The sequence below is a fragment of the Esox lucius genome, chromosome 6 (assembly GCF_011004845.1).
Source record: "Esox lucius isolate fEsoLuc1 chromosome 6, fEsoLuc1.pri, whole genome shotgun sequence".
Taxonomy (NCBI): Eukaryota; Metazoa; Chordata; class Actinopteri; order Esociformes; family Esocidae; genus Esox; species Esox lucius.
In genome coordinates, this window is record NC_047574.1 from 15,180,214 (window position 1) to 15,206,413 (window position 26,200).

Consider the following 26,200-nt stretch of genomic DNA (forward strand, 5'->3'; position numbering starts at 1 on the left):
AGACAAATCAAAATTTGAAGTTCATTTTGGAAAACAGGGATGCCATGTCATCCCGACTAAAGAGGACAAGGACAACCCAAGTTGTTATCAGCGCTCATTTCAGAAGCCTGCATCTCTGATGGTATAGGGTTGCATGGGCAGCCTACACATCTGGAAAGGCACCATCAAGGCTGACAGTTATATCCAAGTTCTAGAACAACATATGCTCCCAACCAGACATCATCTCTTTCAGGGAAGCCCTTGCATTTTCCAACATGAAAATGCCAGACCACATAATGCATCAGTTACAATATCATGGCTGCATAGAAGAAGGATCCGGGTACTGAAATGGCCAGCCTGCAGTCCAGATCTTTCACCCATAGAAAACATTTGGCGCATCATAAAGAGGAAGGTGCAACAAAGAAGAATGAGACAACATTCCTATTCATAAACTTGAGCAACTTGTCTCCTCAGTCCCCAGACGTTTGCAGTCTGTTATAAAACGAAGAGGGGATGCCACACAGTGGTAAACATGGCCTTGTCCCAACTTTTTTGAGATGTGTTGATGCCATGAAATTTAAAATCAACTTATTTTTCCCTTAAAGTGATAGATTTTCTCAGTCTGTGTTGTATTCTGAGTAAAATATTGAAATTTGAAACTTCCACATAATTGCATTCTGTTTTTATTCACAAATGTACAGTGTCACAACTTTTTTTGGAATCGGGTTTGCACTTACCAACCTGATTTAACCAATGCCACTTGGGGTTCACTTATGTTTGCACCTGAACTCATTTATTTTTTTAGTATTTGCATGATTTCCTCTAAACCCAAATATGTAATTGGTAACTATACATCAGCTGTCAGATATAAGTATTAACATATAAAAATGGAGAACACTAAACAATCTATACATATTTTGACATGGCACATGGTGTAATATTATATTGCTTCTGTTTATTTTATGACAAGTTGGCTATAATAAAAAATATTACATATGATTTTGGGGTACATTAAAAGTATTTTTCCCCCACAGGATTCTGTCATTAGTATCTTGGCTGTACATGGTGTAGTAGATGAATGCAAAAACACACAGCCAGACAGGATCAATATTGTTATGAATAACTTACCAGATTTAGTGACATATTAGGGGTAAAAAAACTCAAGATACATTGATTATAGTAGCTAGGAGATTGCAATGTCTAATATTGAGTTTTGTTTTAAATCATTTGAAGTATAATATCTGAAAATTGCTTCAATTCTTTCGTCAAGCCACTCATAAGTGGCCTTACACGCAATCAACAGTTTGGAGACCGTACATGAGAATGCATGCCCTCAATGAACAGATATGCCATTCTTGTATGGACTGACAAAAGCCAATTTGAATGGAATTATAAAGGTATTTTAACATGATATCTTCTACAATTAAGTCCTTATACAATACATGTTCATCATTCAGAGACAGACAGGCACATTCACTCTATTCACTTCATCTCTTCCCTGCTCTCACGTCTTTTTCTCTCTCGTTAATGTAATTATAATCCCAGAGTCACTGACTCTACTGTGGGAAGACAATTTTCCTGTCCCAGAAGTAATGCCTTCCTCCTGAGCTTAATTAAGAAAGCCAGTTTGTATTCTTATGTGGAGGGAAACAAATCTGACAAATTGATCAGGGAATTCAGATTCAGAAGGAGTCAGGCAGTGGTCAATTGTCTTATTTTCAATTATGTTCAATGTTAGCTTTGTCACATGACATGTCACAGACTTGAACTTAGATGAATCAGCTGCCAGGACAGCTAAGAACATGGACTGGGAGTGATGGTTGGAGAGCAGAGAGACTAAACATTCTATGAATACAACTCAGACAGGCAGGTGATGTGGTTCTAACTGCCGAGTATGCAGGTTTATTAACAGAACCAGGGGCAAGCAAAACTCATCAGAAACAGGCGAAAGTCGATAATAGGTAAGTAGATCAGGCAAAAGTGCAGGATGGCTGGCAGAAGTTGTATATCCAAAAAAAGGCAGGTAGTTAAAATCATGTGTCTAGAGCGAAAATACAGGCTGGGTAGAGACAAATGTTGTCAAAGAAAAGAGGCTAGAGAACTTGATTCACCTAAAGGCTAGCTAAAAGATTAACAGATAAACAGGCTTAGTAATGTCGTAACGTACAAACAATTCCTCACAAAGAAAAAAGTGCACTGAACTGAACTAAATTGTGGGCTCTGATGAGAAACAGGTGATTAGAATTCCTGTGATTGTGATCTGGGGAGTGAGCTGCGTTCAGAAAAGTTGTGCCGCGGTCAAGAGCATGCACTGGAGACAGACCTTACAGATGTTGCATAACAAAGCGCTTGGGTGAGGGTGTAAGGACTAACTATACTGTTTTACATCATTGACAATAGTGGCAATAATGATGGAGACTTGTGTTTCTTTGTTACATAGATTTCTTTGAGCCTCACAAACACATTTTCCCACATTATTTTCATATTATATATTATAATACAGCCCTAATGGAAAATCATATTTCCTCTCTTGCACTTTTTAGTTTAATCCAGAGTGCAAGACCGGATCTAGCAGAGCTCACACATTTCTACAACTCCAAACACACACATTCTTAAACACATACAGTGAAAGTGCCTACAGAAAATTTACTTGAACTTTTTCACATTTTGTTGTGTCAGTCTCTCAGAGTTTCATGCATTCCTCTATTCAAAATACAAAAGTGAAAGTCTCCACTCTTCTGATTTAATGCATAGTAGAACCTCCTTTGGCAATATTTACAACTGGGAATTTGTTGACATACGTCTTAACCAAATTTGCACAGCTAGATTTGGCAATATTTGACCATTCTTCTTTATAGCACTGTTCAAGCTCTGTCAAGTTCCTTTGGGAGTATTGATGTATAGCCATATTCAAGTCATGCCACAAGTTTCGATTGGTTTTGGTTGCGGAGCTGTCTGGGCCACTCAAGGACATTTGCCTTTTATTCCTTAGCCCCTCCATTGTAGCTTTGGCTGTGTGCTCTGCGTGGTTCTGAAAGATTAACTTCCGTCCCAGTTTCAGCTTTCATATAGAGTGCTGCAGGTTTTCATCAAGGACTTTTCTGTACATTGCTCGATCCTTCTATCCTGTTAAGTGCCCTAGTCTCTGAAAATGAAAAACAGACCCAAACAATGTCTGCAACTACCATACTTAACAGGGATGGGGCTTTTTGCGTTATGTGCCATGTTGGGTTTCCGTCACATGTGAATCTTAGCCCAACAAGTTCTGTTTTAGTTTGGTCAGACCACAAAACCTTGTGCATCATAGCTACATAATCAACTGAGTGTTTTATTGCACATTTCAAATGGGATTCAACGTGGGTTTTGTTATTGGCTTCCTTATTGCCAACCTACCATACAGGTCAAATTTGTGGTGTGCTTGGGATAAGTGTCACATGCACGCTTTGAAATGTCTTGGCCATAAAATCCTGTAGCTCTATTAAAGTTTTCATTTGCCTTTTGGTTCCTTCTCTGATCAGTCTCTTATCCAGTTTGGAGGGACAGCTTTTTCTGGTAGTGCCTTTCACCTTAATAATTGGCTTGACCATTTTTCCCAGGGATATTGAAGGTCTTTTCTTTGGGTAACTGTGACTCTGAACCAACTGATTGGTGTTTCCAGTTGTGCCAGAGCGTGTTGGATTTATTTTGGTTGTTATTAGTGCTTTAGCATTTTGGCAGCCTTAATTGAGACTTGATGCTCTATCTCAATTTTTTCATGGTCTCCATCTTCACGGCAGTGTGAACAGATTGAAGGTTTTATTGGTTATTTCCACACATTTGGGCTTTGGGCTCAATACTACAAATTTGTCTATAATTTCTGCAAGGTTAATATAATGTAATTGATATAGCCTACTTCTTTTACATGAGTATTTGGACACTGATATATATATATATATATATATATATATATATATATATCATCCTTAAAGGTGCATTTCACCGCTGCACAACTAATTAATGACAACTGGACCGTATTGAGGGGAGGATGGATGGGGCCATGTATCGCAAGATCTTGGCCAACCACCTCCTTCCCTCAGTAAGAACATTGAAGATGGGTTGTGGCTGGGTCTTCCAGCATGACAATGAACCGAAACACACAGCCAAGGCAACTAAGGAGTGGCTCCGTAAGTATCATCTCAAGGTCCTGGAGTGGCCTACCCAGTCTCCAGACCTGAACCCAATTGAAAATCTTTGGAGGGAGCTGAAAGTCCGTATTGCCCAGAGACTGCCCCGAAACCTGAAGGATCTGGAGAAGGTCTGTATGGAGGAGTGGGCCAAAACCCCTACTGCAGTGTGTGCAAACCTGGTCAAGAACTACAGGAAATGTATGATCTCTGTAATTGCAAACAAAGGTTTCTGTACCAAATATTAAGATCTACTTTTCTGATGTTTCAAATACTTATGTCATGCAATAAAATGCAAATTAATTACTTAAAAATCATACAATGTGATTTTCTGGATTTTTGTTTTAGATTCTGTCACTCACATTTGAAGAGTACCGATGATAAAAATGACAGACTTCTACATGCTTTATAAGTGGGAAAACCTGCAGAATCGGCAGTGTATCAAATACTTGTTCTCCCCACTGTACTTTTGTGTGAATAAAATAGCTGAAATAAGCAGCAACACATTTCTTGTTTAGCAAGATGCAACACACAAATCAATAGAATTAACGTAGTTATTTGATATAGTAATCTTGTTAAACTGCCGTGGAAACTTTGTTCTATAAAAAAATAGGCATGAATATTATGAACAGGCCTTTGTTTATGGCTCTAATATGTGAAATTAACAGATCATAGTGCTCTCTTTCTATCTGTTAAAGAGATCTTGGTTTGACTTGAGGATTGCTTTGTATCTGTCCTTTGTTCTGTAAATATATAGCTCATCTCTCTTGAAAGGATCATTTACAATTGTCATTTAGATTCCTGGAGATGGTGGGGTAGTCCCTGGGATGAATTCCAAGACATTTGATGGCTCTATCAATCAAAGACAATCACAACTGCATATACAATTGACTTGTATCGCAATCGGTACGAAATGGAGTCTTAGCAAAATGAAACAAAATATAACAACATTACATTTTCAGATCTCGCTCAACCTTCAATACACAGTGTTGTAATATAATGTGCTTTTTGTTCATCAAAAACATAAACCTCGCTCCTAGCCAATTATGTGTGAAACACATTTCACTGCACTAGAAATCTCTCAAACATGATACACACTAAGGAGGGTCCTCCCAGGGTGAAGTGCCCCTTTAGATTTTCTCTAGACCTTGATTGGACCACCTGTGGCAAGTTAAATTGATTGATGTAAAAAAGGGTTTATAAAATATATGTGATTGAAAGATTGAAAGGCACACAGCTGTTAATATAACGTCTCACACTTCAAAGTGCATGCCCGAGGAACAAAATAAGCCATGGAGACCAAAGAACTCTCTTTAGACCTTCAATACAGAATTGTGTTGAGAAGTCAATCTGGGTACGGTTTAAAAAAATTGCAATAGTATTATTGAAAGTTACCAGGAGAAAAGTGGGTTCCATCATTGTGAAATGGAAGTTTAGAACCCCCAAGGCTCTTGCCCAGGAAGACTCAAAGCTGCAATCGCTGCCAAAGGCATTTCTACAAAGTACTGAACAAAGGTTGTGAATGCAGGTGTATTGTAAAATTGCTCACAATTCCCCCCCCCCCCCCCCCTTATTTGTCATTATGGGGTATTGTGTGTATATTGATGTCAAAATTATCTATGTTATTACTTGACAATATATTATTGCATTTATTCCAGGAAATACCATAAATGAAAAGAATGACATACTACACAGTTGTGCATGCTTTTTGCCCAGTAAGCAATGCTTTCAGAACTATTGGCTGAATTCATTCAAAATCTCTTGGGCAACCGTTTTAAGCTACTGAGGCACTAGACTGACAGACTGCTGACTCAAACTTCCTGTAGCAATTATTATGCTAATAAAAATGAAAAGACTATAGATGCTTTTTGTAATGTGTCTTTAATAAACAGCATCCCCAGTACAAGGTCAACATCACTGATGTCAATTCCAAATAGTTAAATTAGCATTATTGTTAAACTGGAGATGGATGGCTTAATAAGAGTTGTTACATTACATGTGGCATCCAAACTCCCGATGAAATAACTCTAATGACAATCATTTTTAAATCTACATTTTAATGCTAAAAATGTAATCAATTTTGAAAAGAAACAAAGACTTACTAACCAAATATGGTGTTGATTTACTGCACAAATAAATGGCTTTACTTTCCGGTGCCTTTTCCGGTAAGTTTCACATAGAACTGTATTTCCTACTATTGGTGTGAAATGGTGCTCTTGCCTAATGAAGACAACTTTCCTAACGTTATATGACCCCATTGACTTGTGGGTTTTATCTTCTCTTGGTTTCATCGTCTTTTTGTTTACACCCCTGTATCTAGCTTAAAGGGATTTATTTTGCACTCTGCCTAAACAAGATCTTTGAACAAGACTACAAATTGAAGCCATTACGTAAATCCCATCTCCAACACTGACAACTATTCCAGAGAAACCAAACAGTGATTCTGAGGCTGAAGGCCAGTATCACTGAGACAGGCATCAGTGGTCGACCGAAGTCAGCCATGAGTTATCCCTCTTTCCTCTAATCCTTGGCCTAATGCCATGAGCCAGGTGTGAGTAAGCTGATAGATAAAAGGAGAACATAGGTGGATGGCACCAGCATATAGATAGTGGCATTATCGAGTGCTTGGCATATTTACGAGTGCTGTGTCTAATGCAATGTTGACATGTGATATTGGCGGAGGAAGTCCTAGGATATGAATGTACACTAGATGAGAACACATTCTGCTTTACCACAGTGACCTGGGGAATAGTTACATGGGGAGAAGTTTGAATGAGCCAACTGGATGCTGGGCATGATTAGGTGGCCATGTTGGTATGAGGGCCACATGAAATATTCTGCAGTGATGCCAGGATTAAAACCACTACTCTTATGATGATAAGTGTCATGGGATTTTTAGTGACCACAGTGTTTCGGGGTAGTTGTTAAAAATCCTAAAGATGTCTCAAGATGCCTTCAAATGTACGCTTCACTTCCCTTGATATTTTGGTCTGTAAACCAGAGAGAAGAGTGCCCCCTGCAGGCAGCCCAACGCCATTTCTAGCAGAATCTAGAAAATCAGGCCATAAGGTAACTAACTGTGTTCTACGCTTGCTGGCAGCTTACACATTGCTGTGGCCATGCAGGTGGATGTTATATCAGTAGGCTGTGGTGAAGAAGAAGCAAAAAGAGACTGGACAGACATCCAGAGACAGATAAAGCAGTTTGTCAGCCTTTCACCACCTGCCAGATGTTCTCAAAGCAAGCTTGGAACGGAGTCTCTCAAAGTGAGTGCATGTGATTGTGTCTCCACGGGGGTGTCTGTCACATCCTGGCACGGATGGCCTGCCTCTTACCCTCATTTGGAGCACGGACACCTGTTTGTTATTATTGTCCTAAACTGTGTTTCTGATCACAGTCCCAATTTCAGTTTCTCCTTCCTCAGTGTATCTTGTGGGTCATTGTTTGAAAACCCTTCCTATAGTGACATTGTTCTTTTCTTGTCTTGTTAGGTCTTAGTACTTGGTATTGAAAGTCATCCATTTTCCCAGCACCTTACTTGTGTTAGGGTGTACAATCTTTATTGCACATCTTCATCAAAAGTGACAATTATTTTGAGATAACTGTATATCCTCACATTCGGTTGTATTGTCAAGAGCACCTTTGCCACAGGGCAGTATAGACCGGGCATGCTCTTGCACACACTTCGTGCAATTGGCCAGACATCTGCAATGCAGTAGCAGTCATGGCTTTACACTGCTGCTCTATAATGTAATTCCCCGACTCTGCTGAGCAGTATCACACACATACGCCGCACATATACACAGAAACATGTGCGCGCACCCAAACACACACACACACACACTTCCAGAAAGTATACAGCATCCTGCTTCAGCATGGAGCCTGATTCCATTTCTGTCAAGGTCCTCTTTTTCCATCTGTTTTCACTGTGACTCTGCAGACTTTTACCTCTCAGCCTTTCTCTGGCCCTTTCTCTCACTCCCTTCTATCGACCCGCTTTACCACGCTGCCTGGCTCGCATTGATCTGAATAGAAAGTGGACTTGAGGAGTACGCTCCTCTGTGTGCCTGCAGGCTGAAAGCTAGGTTTTCAGAGCATACTGGGTTTCAGAATATAGAAAGAGACCCGTCCAGAGCAGTCTGCTTGTCTGAGCAGCCACAATATCTCTGAAGTTGAATCAGCGGAAATATATCAGCCATATATATGTAATGTTCTGAGCTAGAGTCAAGGATGGTGCAGTGTTATCTTTATTGGATCATACTGTGCAGTAATAATGTTATACTGAACCCCCTCACCAATGCACTAATGTCTCTATTTAAGTTGCCCCTATGGTCTTTATCTCTGTAGAATGCATTAGTCAAATGCATGCATTTAGTGTTATTAGTCATTGGGTGAAATTCAATGTTAAATTTAATCTCCCTACCATTGTATAAAACCAGTGTAGATGGAAATGCACAAATAAACATGATTGGAGGTAATCAACAAACACCTCTTGTCATGACCCATTGTCTGGCCATTAATGAGAACCACTATACCAGATTTTTGACAGGGTTTTTAGCAATTGGTTTATCAGACAAATTAATGCCTAATCCTAGCTCCAATTCTAGATGCTGGATTACAAGACCTCAGTGCCCACGCGGTAAATTAACTTATAAATTGTCCCAATGACATTTGTAGGTACAACCGTTTTCATTCAATGAATCATTATTGCTCTGACATGCAAGTTTCTCTGTCTAAGAACTTCCCAGCTGAAGCCTTATACCAATGTGTTCAAAGTCTCATTAACAGAATGACATTAACAAACTCATAAAAAACAATTTTGAAACTCAATAGAGACTCAGGAATAAGATGGCTCTCAAAACGCTGCCCTCAAAGAATGAGACTTGTGAGAAAAGCCCCAGAGTATCTTACAATCACTTTAAAAGGGTTACAGAATAATGGCTTGGAGTGGAATAGTAGTGCAGTATTTTTCTTAGAAATATTTCCCAGCATCAAAACCCCTTAAATAATTGATGTTTATGTGTTTTTAAGTAATATGTCAAACAGAATTACATTTCAATTTTTCATTTGTAATTCATTAATGAGACAATCAGGAGTATATTAAAAGTATTTGTTTGTTTCCTTATATGGTATAGGTAAGAGATACTCTGGGAAACTTAAACAAAAGTTAAACTAACTGTTTAGAAAGTTATTTATTTTACAGTTATTTTTGTTTTATAATGCTAAATAGATGTCAAGGCCGATCTCACTGTAATTTCAACTGTATGGTCTCATGTATATTTTACAGCAACAGTTACATAAATCAGGAATGCAAGCACAACAGACTTTTTATTATGTTGGTTACCTACTGACAAAATGTATTTTTCCCTCTATGTATTGTATTGCTTAAATGGCTTAATAAAAGGCCCACAATCATAAATATAAGAATGAAAGCTTGCTCATTTAAAATGGTTAGCTTGAAAATGGATAATGTATTAATGTTGAGTAAACTATCCAGCATTTCATCTTGTATACAGTACAAATCACATTATTAGAGGAGTGCGTTCTCTAACACTACAAATTAAAGGTTTGGATTCTAAGCAACATGCTTACACATTGTTTGACATACAATAGACAAACATAGAGACCAAAGCTGTGTGCTCGAAAATTTGAGAATTTGTGGATTAGGTATTGTCATTCTGGTAATGTTTCAGCCCAATCCATCCTTCTCACTTTACACATTATTTATTTTATTTTGTTTTACCAGCTTGTACTAGTGAAGGTACTCTAGGTTCTTGGTTAAATCTGATCTGGCTTAGTATGCACCATTTCATTTCTGCTTCTAGAAAAACAAATTCAGCCCAAATGTAAAAAATAAAATAAAATATGGGAACTGAATTGTTCTAGCTGTTCTGACACACACACACACACACACACACACACACACAAACGTTACTTACCTACTTACCTTTGGGTACCTATAGCCTGGCCATTGTCCTGGAGAGATTGTTGTTCTTTTGTCCATCATTGGCTGCATAAACAGAGCGGAGCCAATCTATAGAGAGTAGGCTGTGTGTGGCCTGGGGAGAGAGAGGATGAGAGATGCCCTTCCTTTTGTGCCAGGAAATTGCCGGTGACCCGGAGGGAGGTGAACAGGATGGCATGATTGGTAGAAAAAGGGATGATGGCAGGAGGATTGAGTGTGAAAAGAAAAGCACAGAGAGCACATAACAAGCAAACAACTTTCCCCCCAGTGCTGGGAATGTTCTGACTTCCTGAGTGATTGCTTCTGTGTGACATCCGTTATTGACATGATGTCGGAGTTGGCAAGGGCAGTGACAAAGTGTCACCAGTGGATCAGAGGCTGCAATCTGAACTTTACAATGTCATGATGTCATTATTCCCCTTTATAACATTTGTTTTATCGTGAGCAAGAAAGAAGTTACAGCACCGAAAGTCCTTATTCATTGGGCCCACGTTTGCAATACACAGTCTTACCTTGGTTATTTGGATCAACAGCTAACATAGTTGGAATTACCAGTCATTAATTTAATAAACAGAATAAAGGAAAATATTGGTTATGACTGATTTACCATAATAACAGAATCAACCTGAAAACCATATTCAGCTATTGGTGTCTTTTGAGATAAAAATAAATAAATATTTCATAGACCGAGCTTTATGGTTCATCGTGGAAAGGGATTTAGACCATAACCATTAAGTTTTGTGCCTAACCCAAACAGGAAAGAGAAGCAATAAAGGTTGTTCCTCTAACCTCAGGGGATGTTCATTTAACTATTCCTTTTTATTTGAAAACTGGCTTCAAAAATATAAAATCAGATATTTCATGCATGCATTTGGGTTTGCTGGTATTATCTAGATGTAGAGTAATCAATCGAAGCAATGTTAGACATAATCCCCTCATAAACTCCACATAACTGACTTATATGTCACAGAAAAGTAATAACATTTTGTGAGCAGTGAGCACAGTCCATGGCATTCCTGCTGTTAAACATATGCTCCCACTTTAATTCCAGCCTAGTAATAACTAGGAAATGACATTTTAATAACATGTATTTACTAGCCAATTTGCTAGCAATTCCCATTAGTTACCCACAGTTATTACTATGTTGTTTTCCCAAATCCTGTCCTTGCCTCCCAACCAGCCCAGGTTATTTCAATGTAATAACAATATCTATGCTCAAAAATATCAGTATATATCAAAAATATATAACTATTTCTGATGAATTGTGTCATATTGCTTATTCTTACCATATTAGATCAGTGTTTGACCCAGTTTTGAGTCCATGCTGTATGTGTTAAGAACCAAGAGTTCCACCCCTCTCCATGATATTGTAATAACTAATAGTAACTAAGAGATAAATATCTATTAAAGCCATAATAGTTACCATCTTACTACACAATAGTTAACCTGGTGGAGTATAAAGTGGGATCAAAATGATTTCACTGCATTTAGTTTTTCTGTCCCAGTTGGTTCTGTGTTGTCATTCCACTCTGTGTTCCTCAGAGCGATCGATACTTAGCGATCCTCACTATCAGTCAGCCTGCCAGGCAATGCACTCTGGGGGAATGTCACTTTTGAAAGACGCTATTACCACGGTGCCCACGGGAATCCCATCCCTTAAACTCCCCCAACACATCCTGGCACAACAAAAACAAACTCCCAAAAGAAGAGAAACTGAGACTAAACAGAAAGCATTGGATCCGTTTCTCACCTTAGAAAGCACAGTGTCCTAACGTGTCTTCCCTGCCTTACCCCACCTTGGCATCACTGCATCTCTTCTCTACGTGAGTGGTGTAACACCCATCTCAGACCAAACACTCGAACTCTGAGCTGACAGACCGACAAAACAGAATGACATTTGCAATCTTTGCAGTTTGGAGTGCTCAGAGAAACTCCCTGAAGTGAAGCTTTGTATGGCGTTACCCCTGGGTGACTTTGCTTCAATCATTAGCACAGTTGCCACATAGTAGAATAACTTCAGAGCAAGAAAATTGCCTTTCGCTAGCAAGAAAAACAAATGATGAGGCAAGAGTGGAAATGTGTTAGCCATGACCTAGTAGTTCTACATTGATCTGGTGGGAGGGACTTCTCACATTTGTCACTCAGTCATATGATTTCCTCTGAGATTGACAGGCAACAGTCTCCTTATGAAATTATGTCCTTGAATGCCCAACTTCATTTCAAAGAGTTGGAATATCTCCATAATTCATTATGAAGAGGAAAAAAGATTTGCAGTACTTCCATTATGCTTGGTAGTTTGTGATGCTGAATACCCAAAAGGGAAGTTTTAAATCAGTTTTGTCGCTTAAAACAATAGAGGCTTTTCAAAGTGCTTAAATGATGTTGGCTACTTAATAATATTAATCTCTGGTTCAGAGTCCCTCTGCATGCAAAATGTAATGTCATCCAGAGAAACTGCCGCTCATTTAATAGGTGTGTTGTGGCACAGAGAAGATATCCCTCCAGTAAAAGTGTCTCTCTATGGCTGGCAAAGAAACGGAAGTGCTCTCATTCCTACTGAAATTGCTTTTTATACCAGGGAATCAAAGTGTAACCCTACCAGAGCCAATGGGAGAAACTCTCAGACCCAAGGGACATATTACAATGTACTAGCATGAAGTTAGAGCCAAAACATTGCCGGTTAAAATGACAATAGAGTGGACAGGCAAAATTCTGTTGGCTGTCTGTCTTATTAGCCTTTTGATGAGAGCTATTGAAAGGTGTAGAATTTTCACTTGAACTTCTACAGAACAAAAAACAGAACATTACCCTTAGTTTCTCATGATTTACAGCCCGGAAAATAGTGCTTCCTTTAGATATTTAAGTATAAGTTGTTCACCGATACTGCATTTTCTAAATATATATTACAAAATCAGGCCCTTGGATTGGTCCATGGAGAATGCAATACTTATTTTCTATATGATAAAAAGGCTTATTCAGCCTTTTGTCATTTCCTTCCATCAGTTGGTTGATTCCATCATTGGTTATGTGGTCGGAATGTGGTCTTGTTTTTTCAAGATATTTACATATGCTCGTAACTCCTGCAATGATGCATTGTATTGTTCCCCAGATTGTTTTTTTTTATAACTCCTGTTGGTTTCTTTATTTGCAACAAGGGAGTATATACTTTTGCTATCCACTTAATATGTACAGTACCAATAAAATGTCTATACACCTGAAGTGGCCAGCAGTGGGTGCAGATCTAACTACTGAAAACCTGTGGAGGGATCTGGAAACACCATTTGGGAGGCAACCTTAAAATCTTTTGATGATGATAAAATAACTATTTTTGATTAAAACTTTGTCATCTATAGCAATAGTCATGTTCATTTAAAATAACCTGCTCTTAAAATACTATAGCATGGCTCAAACCTGGTTAATTTTGACTACTTCTGCACATATGAAGAACCTTGGAGGCATGATGGGCCAAGGATCATTTAGGCAAAGTTTTCCCACAGAGTACAGTCAGCTCTGTGTAAACCAGGCCTGTGGTTATTAATCATAAAGACGAGTCAAGTTCCCAAACAATGCAGACATTCTAGTATTAATCACAAGATGCCAAATTATCAGCAGCACTCATTCATCTGCTTTTAATGACTTATACCAGGAACTAAGCAAACGCTATATAAGCTTTGTATTAACTTGATATAGTTTATTACAGCATGTCCTCTGTAAACTCAAATTAAGCCTGAACATAAGAGTAATAGGAATAATAGGATGGTAATAGGATTTGTCCATGCTGGCTATATAATAAAATATTTTAAATTATTGTTTGGCCATTATTTGGGATCCAAGGCAAGTTTCAGTGATCCCAGGTAAATCCCAGTGCTGTAAGCTCTGGCCATAACATTGTAGGTTGACATAACGTGATTTGGGTAAAAGCCATTGTGTGCAATGTGGTCCCTCTTTTCTGCCTCATACATCCGATTGATGTTTTGACATGACAGAAGTGTCCTGTCTGATCTCAGCTTTCGTGTAATACAATGTGACCAGCAACTTGTCCTCTGTTGCTTGGCTACTGACGTAGAGTAGGCGCATATGGAAATTGCAAGAAACTAATAATCAGTTCACAATAAAGAACATTGTGTCATATGATTACACCAGTCAAAGACTTAAGATGGCAAGATTTGGCAGATAATTTGTAGAAATGTGTGTTCACCGACGATGGCCAGCTTTAATGCATTTTCAGGGATGTCATATATTATTACATATTATATACAGTATGTCTTATTGGTTTTAATTTAATTGGAATTGGTGGTGTATTCCTCGTTTTTAGTCGTTTATATAATTTTGTATCTTTTTGTCTCATTCTCTGTTTCCCTCTCTCTGTTTCTGTCTATTTTTCCAGCAGCATCACCAACCATTCCTCCACTGCGATCCGAACATTTCAAGCAATGTCACGAGAAGGACTTGGCCTACTGCTTGAACGATGGAGAATGCTTTGTCATTGAGACGCTGAGTGGTCCACACAAACATTGCAGGTAAGACAAACACATGCTGTGTGGCTGAAATAGGCTAAAGGAAATAATTTCTCTACTAGATTCGTAGGTATTCAACATCCTTGTGCCAAGAAACAATAATTTGGGATTATGTCAGTCAGGTGGTCAGTTTGATAAAAGGTCTTTAAATTGACTTACTGTATAGAGTACTTTCAGATCTAAAGTGGCCATTTTACAGTTAGTCCCCACAGGCTGGTCTGACTGAACATTACTATAATTTTGTGTGGCTATTTGGAGTCACAGCTTAAAATCTCCCGACTGTGCAGTACAGCTATTTCTGAGTTCAAGTGATCAATGCCACTGGATCTTTCCCCACCTCCTAGTTATCAGCGCAGTGGAAAAATAAAGAAATAAATATTTTAAATCAATGAGCCAAGGAAACAAGATACAAAATGTCCTCGTTTCAGTGTTGGTAATTGGTGAAGCAGTTTTAGTTTTCCTTCTTATTTCACTCGTGCTTGAAGGCACTTACGTGTCCTGTTGAAATGCTGAGCCTCGTTAATTGAGTCTCAGAACAAACGCCTTTAAAATCATAACCTGAGGACTTCCAGTCGGCTGGCTGTTCAAAGCATTAGGTTTTTGTTCTGAAGGGACCAGGTCACTGAAGTCCTGATGTTTTAATGCTGAAGAGTGGTTCCTGTGCCAGCCATGGAACAACTGTGAAAGTATGTCACACACAGGATAAATGCTGCCAAGAGTACACATCAGAGAGAATTTCAAAAAGCCCTGGATTTTTTTTAGGGGAATTCTACTGTATATTAATGTGACTGTGGTCGACTAACCTCAGGTATGGCCCAGATCTCTACAAGTCAGAGAGCTGAAACTATGTTTATTTTCAAGACATATCAGGTGTTCTTCATTGCCACCTGTTGCCATGGCAACACTATCTTAAAGAACTGCAGGAGTTGATGCATTGGGAGGCTGAGGTCGCCGAATTGGCGGCTTTGCCTTCAACAAATTAAATTACAACAGAAAAGACTGTAAAATCCATATTTCGTGCGTCACATGGAATTTGGAGATTTCTAGATTAAGGGCTAATTGCCTCCACAAAACACCCAAACTGTATTTGTTAGTACTATGAACAATATAGAATTAGGCTTAAGCACAATTTAGAGTTTATGCAAATGAACAAATCAAACTAAAATTGGTATCTCTTTGTAGTACCCAGATCGGTTTGTGTTTCTAGCAGTAGTGATATGTGGTGTTTGAAATATTGTACATCAGTTGTGATGTCAAAACCAATCCACTTAGCTGAAAACTCAGAAACTGTTATTTGAGTTTATCAAATGTTACTACTGTTAGTGAAGAATTATGTGGTTTCTTTGTGCCTGAAGGGATGGACTCTCTTTAAATCACGGAGGACTGTTCGCCAAAATTAACATACAAGCATACCTTGGTTTTTGGGCAGCATAGAGTAGCAATCCTTCAAATAATTTGAGTTGATCTGACTATAAATAGTAAATAGTCGATACAGTAATAAACATTTATGAATTGCACCCACCCTAAATAATCACAAGAGAACATACACTTAACCATGGCAATTTGGAGTTTAGTAGTCATTGTTGATTATGGTAATTATAGTACATGACTTGGCTTCAAATTATCTTTCTGATTTGAGTGAAGTACTGCAACTGTAATTTTGTAATGCAATTTCATAGAATGTTTTATTTTATTTTTTTTGCGTTAGCAGTTTATCCGCCCAGTTCTCCCTATCTGTCTTTTTCCTATTTCTTACTTGAATAAAAAACAGGACCTAATTGTATCAGCCAGGCCCGACCTGGTCTTCCCAGGGAGACCCAGGGCTTGAACACACTACCATGTTTATTTATTCTATCTTTGAGATGGGAATTCGATTTCATTTCCCCTGAAACCAACTGTAAGGGCCTCTGTCTAGTTAGTAACAAGGGGACGTTAAGCCTTTCCTAGCCATTGTGGCAACAGAGCAAGGCAATTCCATCTGTCACTGTGCAGCAGTACATGTTGGAAACAAGAGCTGAGATCCCCACAAAGCCCCTGCCAATATTACTGAGGCTGAGACACCAGGCAGCTGGGCCTGTTTGCCTCTCCATTGTCGAATAAGGGTCTTATCTGGAGCTAATGATCAACCTTCAGCATAATTTGGCTGCAGTGGCATATTTGTTCCAACATATATTGCTGACATTGTTCACATTTTGGATAGATTTTGTAGGATCTTGAGAGAGCATTTTAGATATGTGTGCTTCTGACTTTTGTTTCTCTCTCTCTCTCTCTCTCTCTGTCTCTGTCTCTCTCTCTCTCAAACACACACACACACACACACACATACACATGCACACACACACACACACACACACACACACACACATACAGGTTTGGGAAGGCTACTTTCTAAATTTAATTGTACTACTTGTTGAAAATTTTAATCAGTGATGCAAATTTAGGATTATGCAAACTCAGTAGTGTAACTTGGATACTTTTTAAATCCTTTCCTATTAAGAGATTTTAAGACAACAACAAAAATATAATCATTTGTTTTACTTATGGGTTTGGTACGTTTCCGACCCACTACTTTCTGCTTCAAGATTATAATATTATTTGGCTATATCTGCACATTAATAACTAAAAGTATTTTAGATTTTAATTTGTTCCAATTGATTAAATTCCCTTTGATCTTCAAGTACATGACTTGGAAATATTGATTTGAAAAAGAAAAAAAGTTTCACTTGAACATAAACAAAAAAACCAAGGAATCATGCTATTAGCCTTTCTTCATGGTTTACTTCTCGTGGTTAATTAATTGCTTCAAAACTATTTTGAATAACAAATATGGAATAGCATATCTTGAGCGATCCCAATCTCAATAATTTCAGCTCTTGATTTCAACTGATTGTCTGATCTTGAAGTGTCTTTGGGATACAAATGGTTGCATGAGCAAATAATAAATCCAATAAATGATAAATCCAGACATTTGTGAAGCATTCATAACTGCCATAAGACATGCATGATTGTAAGACAGCACTGTGATTTCCATCATATACATCCTTGAAAATAAGAGACCACTGCACCTTTTTCATTCCTTTCCAAAAAAGTTGAAAAGGAAAGTTTTGAGTGAGGAAGAGAAGCGTTCAATTTGCAGTGGTCTCTTAATTTTAACCCTTCTGTTCCTCACTCAAAACATTCCTTTTCGACTTTTTTGGAAAGGAAAGAAAAAGGTGCTGTGGTCTCTTCATTTTTTCCGGAGCTGTATGTATAATAGGCAATGTGATTATACATAGCTTATCATCCCTCCACTGGGCTCCACTAGTGGTTCTTAAAGGTTTTTCCTTTCAAGCCCCCTGTGCATGAACATGACCTCCATCAAACATGACAATGGGCACAGGCACTCACAAACATATTCAGTGGACAAATGTAGCCTGGGAGTAATAGGATTATCCACAATGGATTTTCAACTTGTAAGAAGCTAAAACAAACTGCTATTTACAACTGCATTTCTTGTTTTTAATCTTTGTTCAATACAATTGCTGTACAGTAGGATTTTGTTTGAACACAGCCTTGATTATTACTTTGCTCACTCATCCTTTTTAAATATTAAAGTAATACATCTATTTTTTTCGTAAATATCTGTAGCCGGACTGAATTAGATAAAAGAGCAAAGAGATCATGGATGAAGCTATGAAATTAGATCAATTTATACAAAATATAAACAGATGCCTGCAATTTCTATAGCTTCATAATGCCATTTGTAATGGATTGATATGCTGCTTTGAGAGATAGCAGGCGGTTCGAATGTTATCATTGGATTGAATGGGCGTTATCAGTGGTTATCAGCCTCATAGATATGGGGCAGAAGGGTCCTGCTACGCCTACTGGTAGGCTCAGAAGGCTGTTATCATCCATTCACATGGTTAATTTAGTATTTAGATAATTTAGTATTGACGAAATCATCACAGTTTAAAGGCTCTCATTTTAATGGTCTTACCTGTAGACTTACCCTAACCCTAACCTTAACCCATTTTAATGGTCTTACCTGTAGACTTACCCTAACCTTAACCAATTTTAATGGTCTTACCTGTAGACTTACCCTAACCTTAACCCATTTTAATGGTCTTACCTGTGGACTTACCCTAACCCTAACCTTAACCCATTTTAATGGTCTTACTTGTAGCAGCGACTTGAATTCATCTGGGATTGGATCTGGAGTCTTCTTGTGTATTTATCCGTGATTAACCATGCGAATGGATGATAACAGCCTTCTGAGCCTACCAGTAGGCGTAGCAGGCCCCTTCTGACCCATATCTATGAGGTTGATAACCACTGATAACGCCTATTCAATCCAATGATAACATTCAAACCGGTTGGAGATAGCAGTAGTCTTGACTTTAATTGGGGGTCTTGGGCTTACACAAAGTAACTAAGCCTATTACTACTCTGAGTTAACATTATACTTATGTTAGACTGAGGAGCTCAAAGTACAGAGGTGCCGAAAAGTGTCCATAATTTTAGGGCTGAGAAAACACATTTCCCATGCCATGTGATGCTTGGTTTAAGTCAATTAATTGGTGCACTTTGACTATTTCACTCCAAAGGACAAGTCCCTTGCTGACACTGAATGTTGTACAGCCATTGGCTAAAAAACAGAAATCCTTTCCAGACATTGTTTTATTTCAGAAGCATTTGGGTGCCTTTCAGTCATGTGTGACTGCATTTGTTTATTCATCTTAATATACATTTATGGTACATAGAAATCTAACTCTTGCAGTCAACTGCTGTTCCAGAAAAGTGGTTTTCTGACACTCAACCAAAGATTAGAAAACACAAGGGAAGAGAGGAGGAGGGAAGGAATGCATTTGTGCTTAGATTGTCTTTCCTGATGGTTTGTTGACTAGTGCATTTCAATCAGGATTTACACTTCTTACGATCAGATTAACTCACAAACAAGTCTCAGGTACTGTCCAGTTCCTTGGAATTTTCCTGAAAAGTAAATTCAGACAGGCAGACAGTCATTGGATTGACACCAGCCCAGAGGATGTTACGTGAAGCTGCTTGCTCTAAATATATAATGCAATTTCCCTGCCTTGAGATCATTGCCCAACCAGATCCTGAGTACCTACAATGTGCTTAAGCGCAAACATGTGTCAGGTATGTGGACAGGGACAATTGCAGTAGGTGGTATATTGTTTTTGACAGCCTGTAATTTCTTATAGTCAGATTTGACAGATTAAGCCTTGAGGGTAAAGGTGTGTTTGTGGTGTGTAGACTGATCTCAGGTGTGTGTGTGTGTGTGTATGTATGCATGTCTCTGTGTTTGCTATGTACAGTAAACAAACAGCAGATCAATTCCACTCCCTGTTTGTATTTTGGCTCTCTGACAAACACATCTGTTTGAGTAAAAAAAATGAAAATCAATTTTTCCAGCCTGTTCTTGATGCCATTGGCGTGTGAAATTGATTGTGTATCAGTGGGAGCTCGCCTGAGTCTACTCTGTGAGTAATGACTGCTTCAGATGCAGTTGCATGTTTTCGAGATGGGAGAAATTAGAAGAATAAGAGTCGCAATATTGTGGCTAGACAGAGAGTGTCTTTAACTGAACCCTAGTTAAATAAACTCAGTATGCAAGGGAGAGACGACCTGGATGGGAATATTCAGATAGAGGAGGGGAGAGATGAGAGGATCAGTATCTCTGCATTTTGTGTTAAGTATGTAAATGTTTGCAGAGCACATGCTCATAGTCTTGTATATCAGAGGCACTGATTAAAGCATAGCAATTATTGGTAATTAAAGACCTGATGTTCATTTGCCAGTTTTAATCAGCTTTTTGTTCAAGGTTAGATCAACACGTGCGTGTGAGAGTCATTTCTCTTTTTCATTACCAATATTTATTTGAAGTGAACATCTTCTCTGCACTGGACCATTCATTTACAAGTATTGTTTCATTGAATCTTCCTTTTACCAGGAAAGTAATATGGTTAGAAACCTCTTTTGCTAAGGGGACATGGCAAGCTATAAGGAGCATTTGCATAGAACAAACAATGTAATATATGAAAAAGTATTACTGTGTCAGTGACATTATGTTCCATCAGATCTTTAAAATATAACAATATTACACTCCTCCAGTTTTAAGTTATTTTTTAGTTCTCTCCATGACCAATGAACACTAGAGGAGAAAGATTGTTTCCGCATTTCAAACCTTGCCCTTGAAACCGTGAAGGAGAGCACAGAGTGAGATCGGAGGCTTTGGAAAAAACAAAAATAGTTGTGAGAAAAGTTATATAGTGAGCACCCTCAGCACTGCCTTGCTCAAAAACATGTACCCATACTTAAATCTACTGGCAGAGCCAATTCACCAGATTGTGTAGGTCGCAATGATGGTCAGTGGTCTTGCATGCATGCTGAAGCTTTAAACCAAAATATTACTTAGCTCACACTTTACATAAATTCAGTATGTACAGTGGGGAGGACAAGTATTTGATACACTGGCAATCCATGCCTGTCGGAGGTTTGCTAGTGACCATCTGGATGGTCCAGAGGAGGAATGGGAGAAGGTCATGTGGTCTGATGAGACAAAAATAGAGCTTTTTGGTCTATACTCCACTTTGGAGGAAGAAGAAGGATGAGTACAACCCCAAGAACACCATCCCAACCGTGAAGCATGGAGGTGGAAAACATCATTCTATGGGGATACTTTTCTGCAAAGGGGACTGGACGACTGCACCGTATTGAGGGGAAGATGGATGGGGCAATGTATTGTGAGTTCTTGGCCAACAACCTCCTTCCCTCAGTAAGAGCATTGAAGATGGGTCGTGGCTGGGTCTTCCAGCATGACAACGACCCGAAACACACAGCCTGGGCAACTAAGGAGTGGCTCCGTAAGAAGCATCTCAAGGTCCTTGAGTGGCCTAGCCAGTCTCCAGACCTGAACCCAACAGAAAATCTTTGGAGGGAGCTGAAAGTCTGCATTGCCCAGCGACAGCCTCAAAACCTGAAGGATCTGGAGAAGGTCTGTATGGAGGAGTGGGCCAAAATCCCTGCTGCAGTGTGTGCAAACCTGGTCAAGTACTTGAGGGAACGTATGATCTCTGTAATTGCAAACAAAGGTTTCTGTACCAAATAAATTAGTTCTTTGTCAGAAACACAGGGTTAGAACCAGTGTGAGAACTGGAACAGATCAAAATGGTGAACCCAAATGCAGAAAACCAGATGACAGTTCTGTGCAATGTCTGCAAATATTTTATTGGATGAAAAGGAATGTCCAAACTCCAAAAATGTTCAAAAATGTCAAAGCTCAAAGTCAAGAAAAAACAAAAGAACCATACCAGTTTCACAAGGTAGCTATAGAATCCAGATGAGGCACAGCAAAGGATAGACCTAGACTTGGTCATGGCACTGGAAACACTGAGCAAATTGCTCAGGAGAAGGGTGACTTACATAGACAAACATGCAACAAGGCACAGGTGACAACAATAGGACATAATGACAAAGACTGAAAACCAAAAAGAGATACAATGGGGCCCCTAGTGGCCAAAGATATGTCCAAAACCCTGACATTCTTCTTTTCTGATGTATCAAATACTTATGTCATGCAATAAAATGCAAATTAATTACTTAAAAATCATACATATCATGTAATTTTCTGGATTTTTGTTTTAGATTCCGTCACTCACAGTTGAAGAGTACCTATGATAAAATTACAGACCTCTACATGCTTTGTAAGTGGGAAAATCTGTAACATCGGCATTTTATCAAATACTTGTTCTCCCCACTGTACATACTTGCAAAAGCAGTGAATTCAGACCACAGGCAGCCACTTTGACTAATAACCTGGAGGGAATGTTTTGGTACTAAAAGATCTGGACCTTCCACAACAAATCAATTTTTGGCTAATCATTTATCATACCTGTTTAGAGACTAAGATCACTGTAGTAATTCAAGCCTGGTTCATGTTCGGACTCCTCTTGAAGTTTCACTTGATTAGTGTTGACATCATTGCTATTTCTAATTAATATGATTTAACAAGATAACTGCCCAATTGTGTTAACACTTTGGGTTTGATAAATAGCAAGGGTTTTCCAATTAACACTCACAGCGGAGGCGATTTAAAATCTAAGGTCCTAAAGCTGACGAGAGCCATCAGGCTCACTAAAATAATTATTCTACGACTTTGAATGCCCTACCCAATCTGCCCTCATTGGAAATCTAGTTTATGCTTTGTTAAGTACAAACACAAGGAGGGATGTATGTATGCAAGCTCACATCCAAATCCTGATAAACACATTCATACTCCTATACTTAGAAGTAGCAAACACTCATGCTTGAGCAGGCCCTGCGTCTCTAATCCTTCCTTATCCCTTTAGAAACATTCTTCAATATGAGAGCCATGCTGATGCTTGTCTAGTTTAACCTTTCTCTGACAACTGGTAGTTATCCTTCAAACAAGTAAATGGCAAATAACACTGCAGTTCAAAGGAGGAGGGGGTTATGGGTTGGTATACAGAGATTGTTTTAGAAATGAGGTAATTACTTCAAGCTGCTAACTATACCGCAATCTCAGTCAGACATGGAAAACATTCCACCATACATCCCTGCACACACAGTGATATAAGTAACAAAGAGTGAGACAGAGTGAGATAGCGAGTCCGAGACAGAGTGAGATAGCTAGTCCGAGACAGAGTGAGATAGCGAGTCCGAGACAGAGTGAGGAGGGAAACATCATTTTGTGGTGTTTCTAATCAAGGAATCCCTTTCAAGTCAGCAGGTTTGATGTGCTAATGACATGCAAATGTACTGTATGCAAATTATCCCTCCTTTTGCCCAAACACTTATTGAGTTTATATAGCCCCTCTGCAAGACTGAGTACTTTTACTATAAATAAACAGTTGGGAAAAAATCCTGGTAAATGTTCACTAAACTAAGACGTGATTTTCTTTAAAACATTGGGAAATGTTGTGCCAGAAGTAGTCAAGGTGCTGTGTAACCAATGGTAGAGGAGGTGAAATAGGCCTGCAATCTGATTACAAGCTAGGGTACTATCTACACAAATGATAGGAAATGAAGAGAGCAGATTCAGATTTTTTGTTTAACCAGTTTTACCGCTACCTTGGAGTGAGGTGGAGCTTTGGGCAAAGGTATGATTTAATTTGTGTCAATTACATCTATGGTTGAAAGAGGGAGAGGAGAGTTTCAGTACGTTCATTTATAATTTTTAGGCTCAAACAAACAGCGGATGCATCCTTATTATGCAATTTGTGGAGGTCGTTTGATAGTGTTTTGTGCCTGTTTTTTCTGCAGTAGATGTGAGAGTTGTAGAAGTTGTTTGAAAGACAAGCTGGAGGGGACAGATGTCCGTCCCTAGTTCTATCTAATGTCTCCTGTTGCGGACTGCTAGCCCTCTAGACAATAATGTCATAAAAAGGACTTTAAGCAGGGTTTAACCTGCGTAACACCCAAATCAAGGTCAAGGATATAATGTATTAGTAGGGGAAAGTGACAGTGTCCCTTGCATAAAACATTTATATTTTGGAATATGTGTCACTTTGTGATTTATTCTCTCTCCTAACCCCTTCCATACTGTTTTGTTTGGGCTTCATTGATTGATAAATCCATCATGCTGATTGTTTCACAGTGTTCATTTACTACTCTGTATTCATTTATTTTAGGGACACTGGACAGTTTGGTGTCTTCCCTTGTGGTGGTTTCAGTATGTTTTCCATTGTATACTTCTTTGTGATTGTTTGCCTGCCAAAATAATGAAGAGATATGACCATGCTTTATGAATAAAGGAACACTGTGGCAATCTGAGCCTTGGGGGCTTTTTTAATTTGTTTTTAGAGTTATTAATTTTCAATACCCATCTCAAATTAATGTTCCGCAATTGTTTCTCTCTGTAGATCAAACATGTCTATCGTCATCCTTACATCATCTTATTTTTTTACAATTCATAGGGTATTACTTCTCCATTCATTTGAATCAGTTGCTGGTCTGACCTATGTAATAAGTGGATAATAAAAAGCACAATAATATAGAGACACTAAGGTTCAGAGATAACAACAAAGGGGTTAAAAGGAGACCCCAAATCAAAGGACCTCAAAGAGGAAAATGTGTTATTCTCATTTTCCAATGTTAAAACTGCTATTAAAATGTTCAGAAATTTCAGACATTGTCCTTTTATGAAAATAAAGTCTTGTGAATCTAAAAGATCATTTTGTGTGGTTTTAAATCAAGGAAGATATGTCATCATTGAAAGCTGATGGGTATTCAATTTAATGACTTTCTACGTCTTGTCACTGATTGCTGCAATTATGCAGGTGTTGGTGTGTGATTAATGAAAGCTGAATAACCTCAACTGGAGCTGGGGCAATGATCAAACAGGAGCAAAATCACTCCTGGCATCTTCTACAGAAACAGGCATAATTGAGTCATTATTTTCCAGTTTGTTTGGGATGTTGGGCTTATTTATAACCTTTGGAGGAGCTTTTTGACACCAGTTGTTTATGTGCTTGGATGTAAAGGTGCTTTTAGTCCCATACTAAACAATTGCTTGTGCTTTCTAACCCTTCTCACCAGTTAGAGAGAAAGAGAAGGAAAGACTGCAGGGTAATTTGACAGCTGACCTAGAAGTTGTGCTGTGGGTATGGTGCCGTCAGACATCCAGTGAAGGGCATAGTGAATATGAAAAGTATATAATGATCTAAGTTGCTCGTAGACTTAATTGGAAAACCGATAAATAACTGAATAAAAATGTCACGTTATTCATCTGATTCGGTTTGACGTGGTTATCTGCTCTATTATCTGACCACTTGCCATGAAATCTATTTCTGTAGTGTGTGTAGGTGTGCATGAATGAGAGAGTGATAGCAAAAGAGGTGTTCCAACATCTTACCTTCTAATCAACACAACCGATCAGCATTGTTCACCAAATATATTTTTTCTAACCGATCTGGTGCAGGCATTCCCATGGAGTGCTTAGATACAAGCCCTTTCTAATGATGACAAGTAAAAACACTGTGAGCATGCCTGAAACACGTAACGTCCTTGGTTATGTGGACACAGAGGAACTTGAAACGGTCAAACAATTCCATTTATGTACAACTCTTCATTTCCTGTTGTCCACAATCAGGTACTTTGTTGTTGCAGATGATGAGGGAGAGGTTGCTGAGGTGGCTCTGCACTGATCTCCTCCCTGTAAGCTGTGAGTGTTGTCAGTGATCAGACCTACCACCATTGTGTAATGGTGTTGAAGTTGTGCATGGCAGTAGTGGGTAAAACGGGAGTAAAGGAAGGGGGACACACACCCCTGAGGATCAGGGTGGGGGTGTTTTGGCCTACCCTCACCCCCTGAGGTGCCGGCATTTCAGGATGCCCAAGATTTAGTCGCAGAGGGAGGTGATCTGCAGCCTCCTCATGTACATTTCTATTCTTCAGGTGGGAGAAGTGTAATGTACGATGGAGGTTGCTTCTGTTCGGCTTGTTTTATTCCAATTCCAATGAGTCCAGGATGTTATGTAATAATGTCAGTGATGCATTCCACGACCAGGCTTTCAAGTCATTTTATTGTTACGTATGTGAGCGCTATAGTACTA

At 38.8% G+C, this 26,200-nt stretch overlaps 1 protein-coding gene across 5 annotated transcripts in view; it reads left to right on the forward strand.

Annotated features, from left to right (window-relative positions):
* LOC105010528 (pro-neuregulin-3, membrane-bound isoform) overlaps window positions 1–26,200 on the forward strand; it is a 374,591-nt gene that overhangs the window by 213,992 nt on the left and 134,399 nt on the right. For 4 of the 5 annotated variants that reach the window (XM_010869859.4, XM_020047031.3, XM_020047032.3 and 1 more), the window contains exon 2: window positions 14,495–14,627. In XM_010869859.4, the coding sequence (XP_010868161.2) occupies window positions 14,495–14,627 (133 nt within the window). The remainder of the gene's footprint in view (window positions 1–14,494; window positions 14,628–26,200) is intronic. The other variant, XM_020047030.3, reaches the window with a different exon arrangement.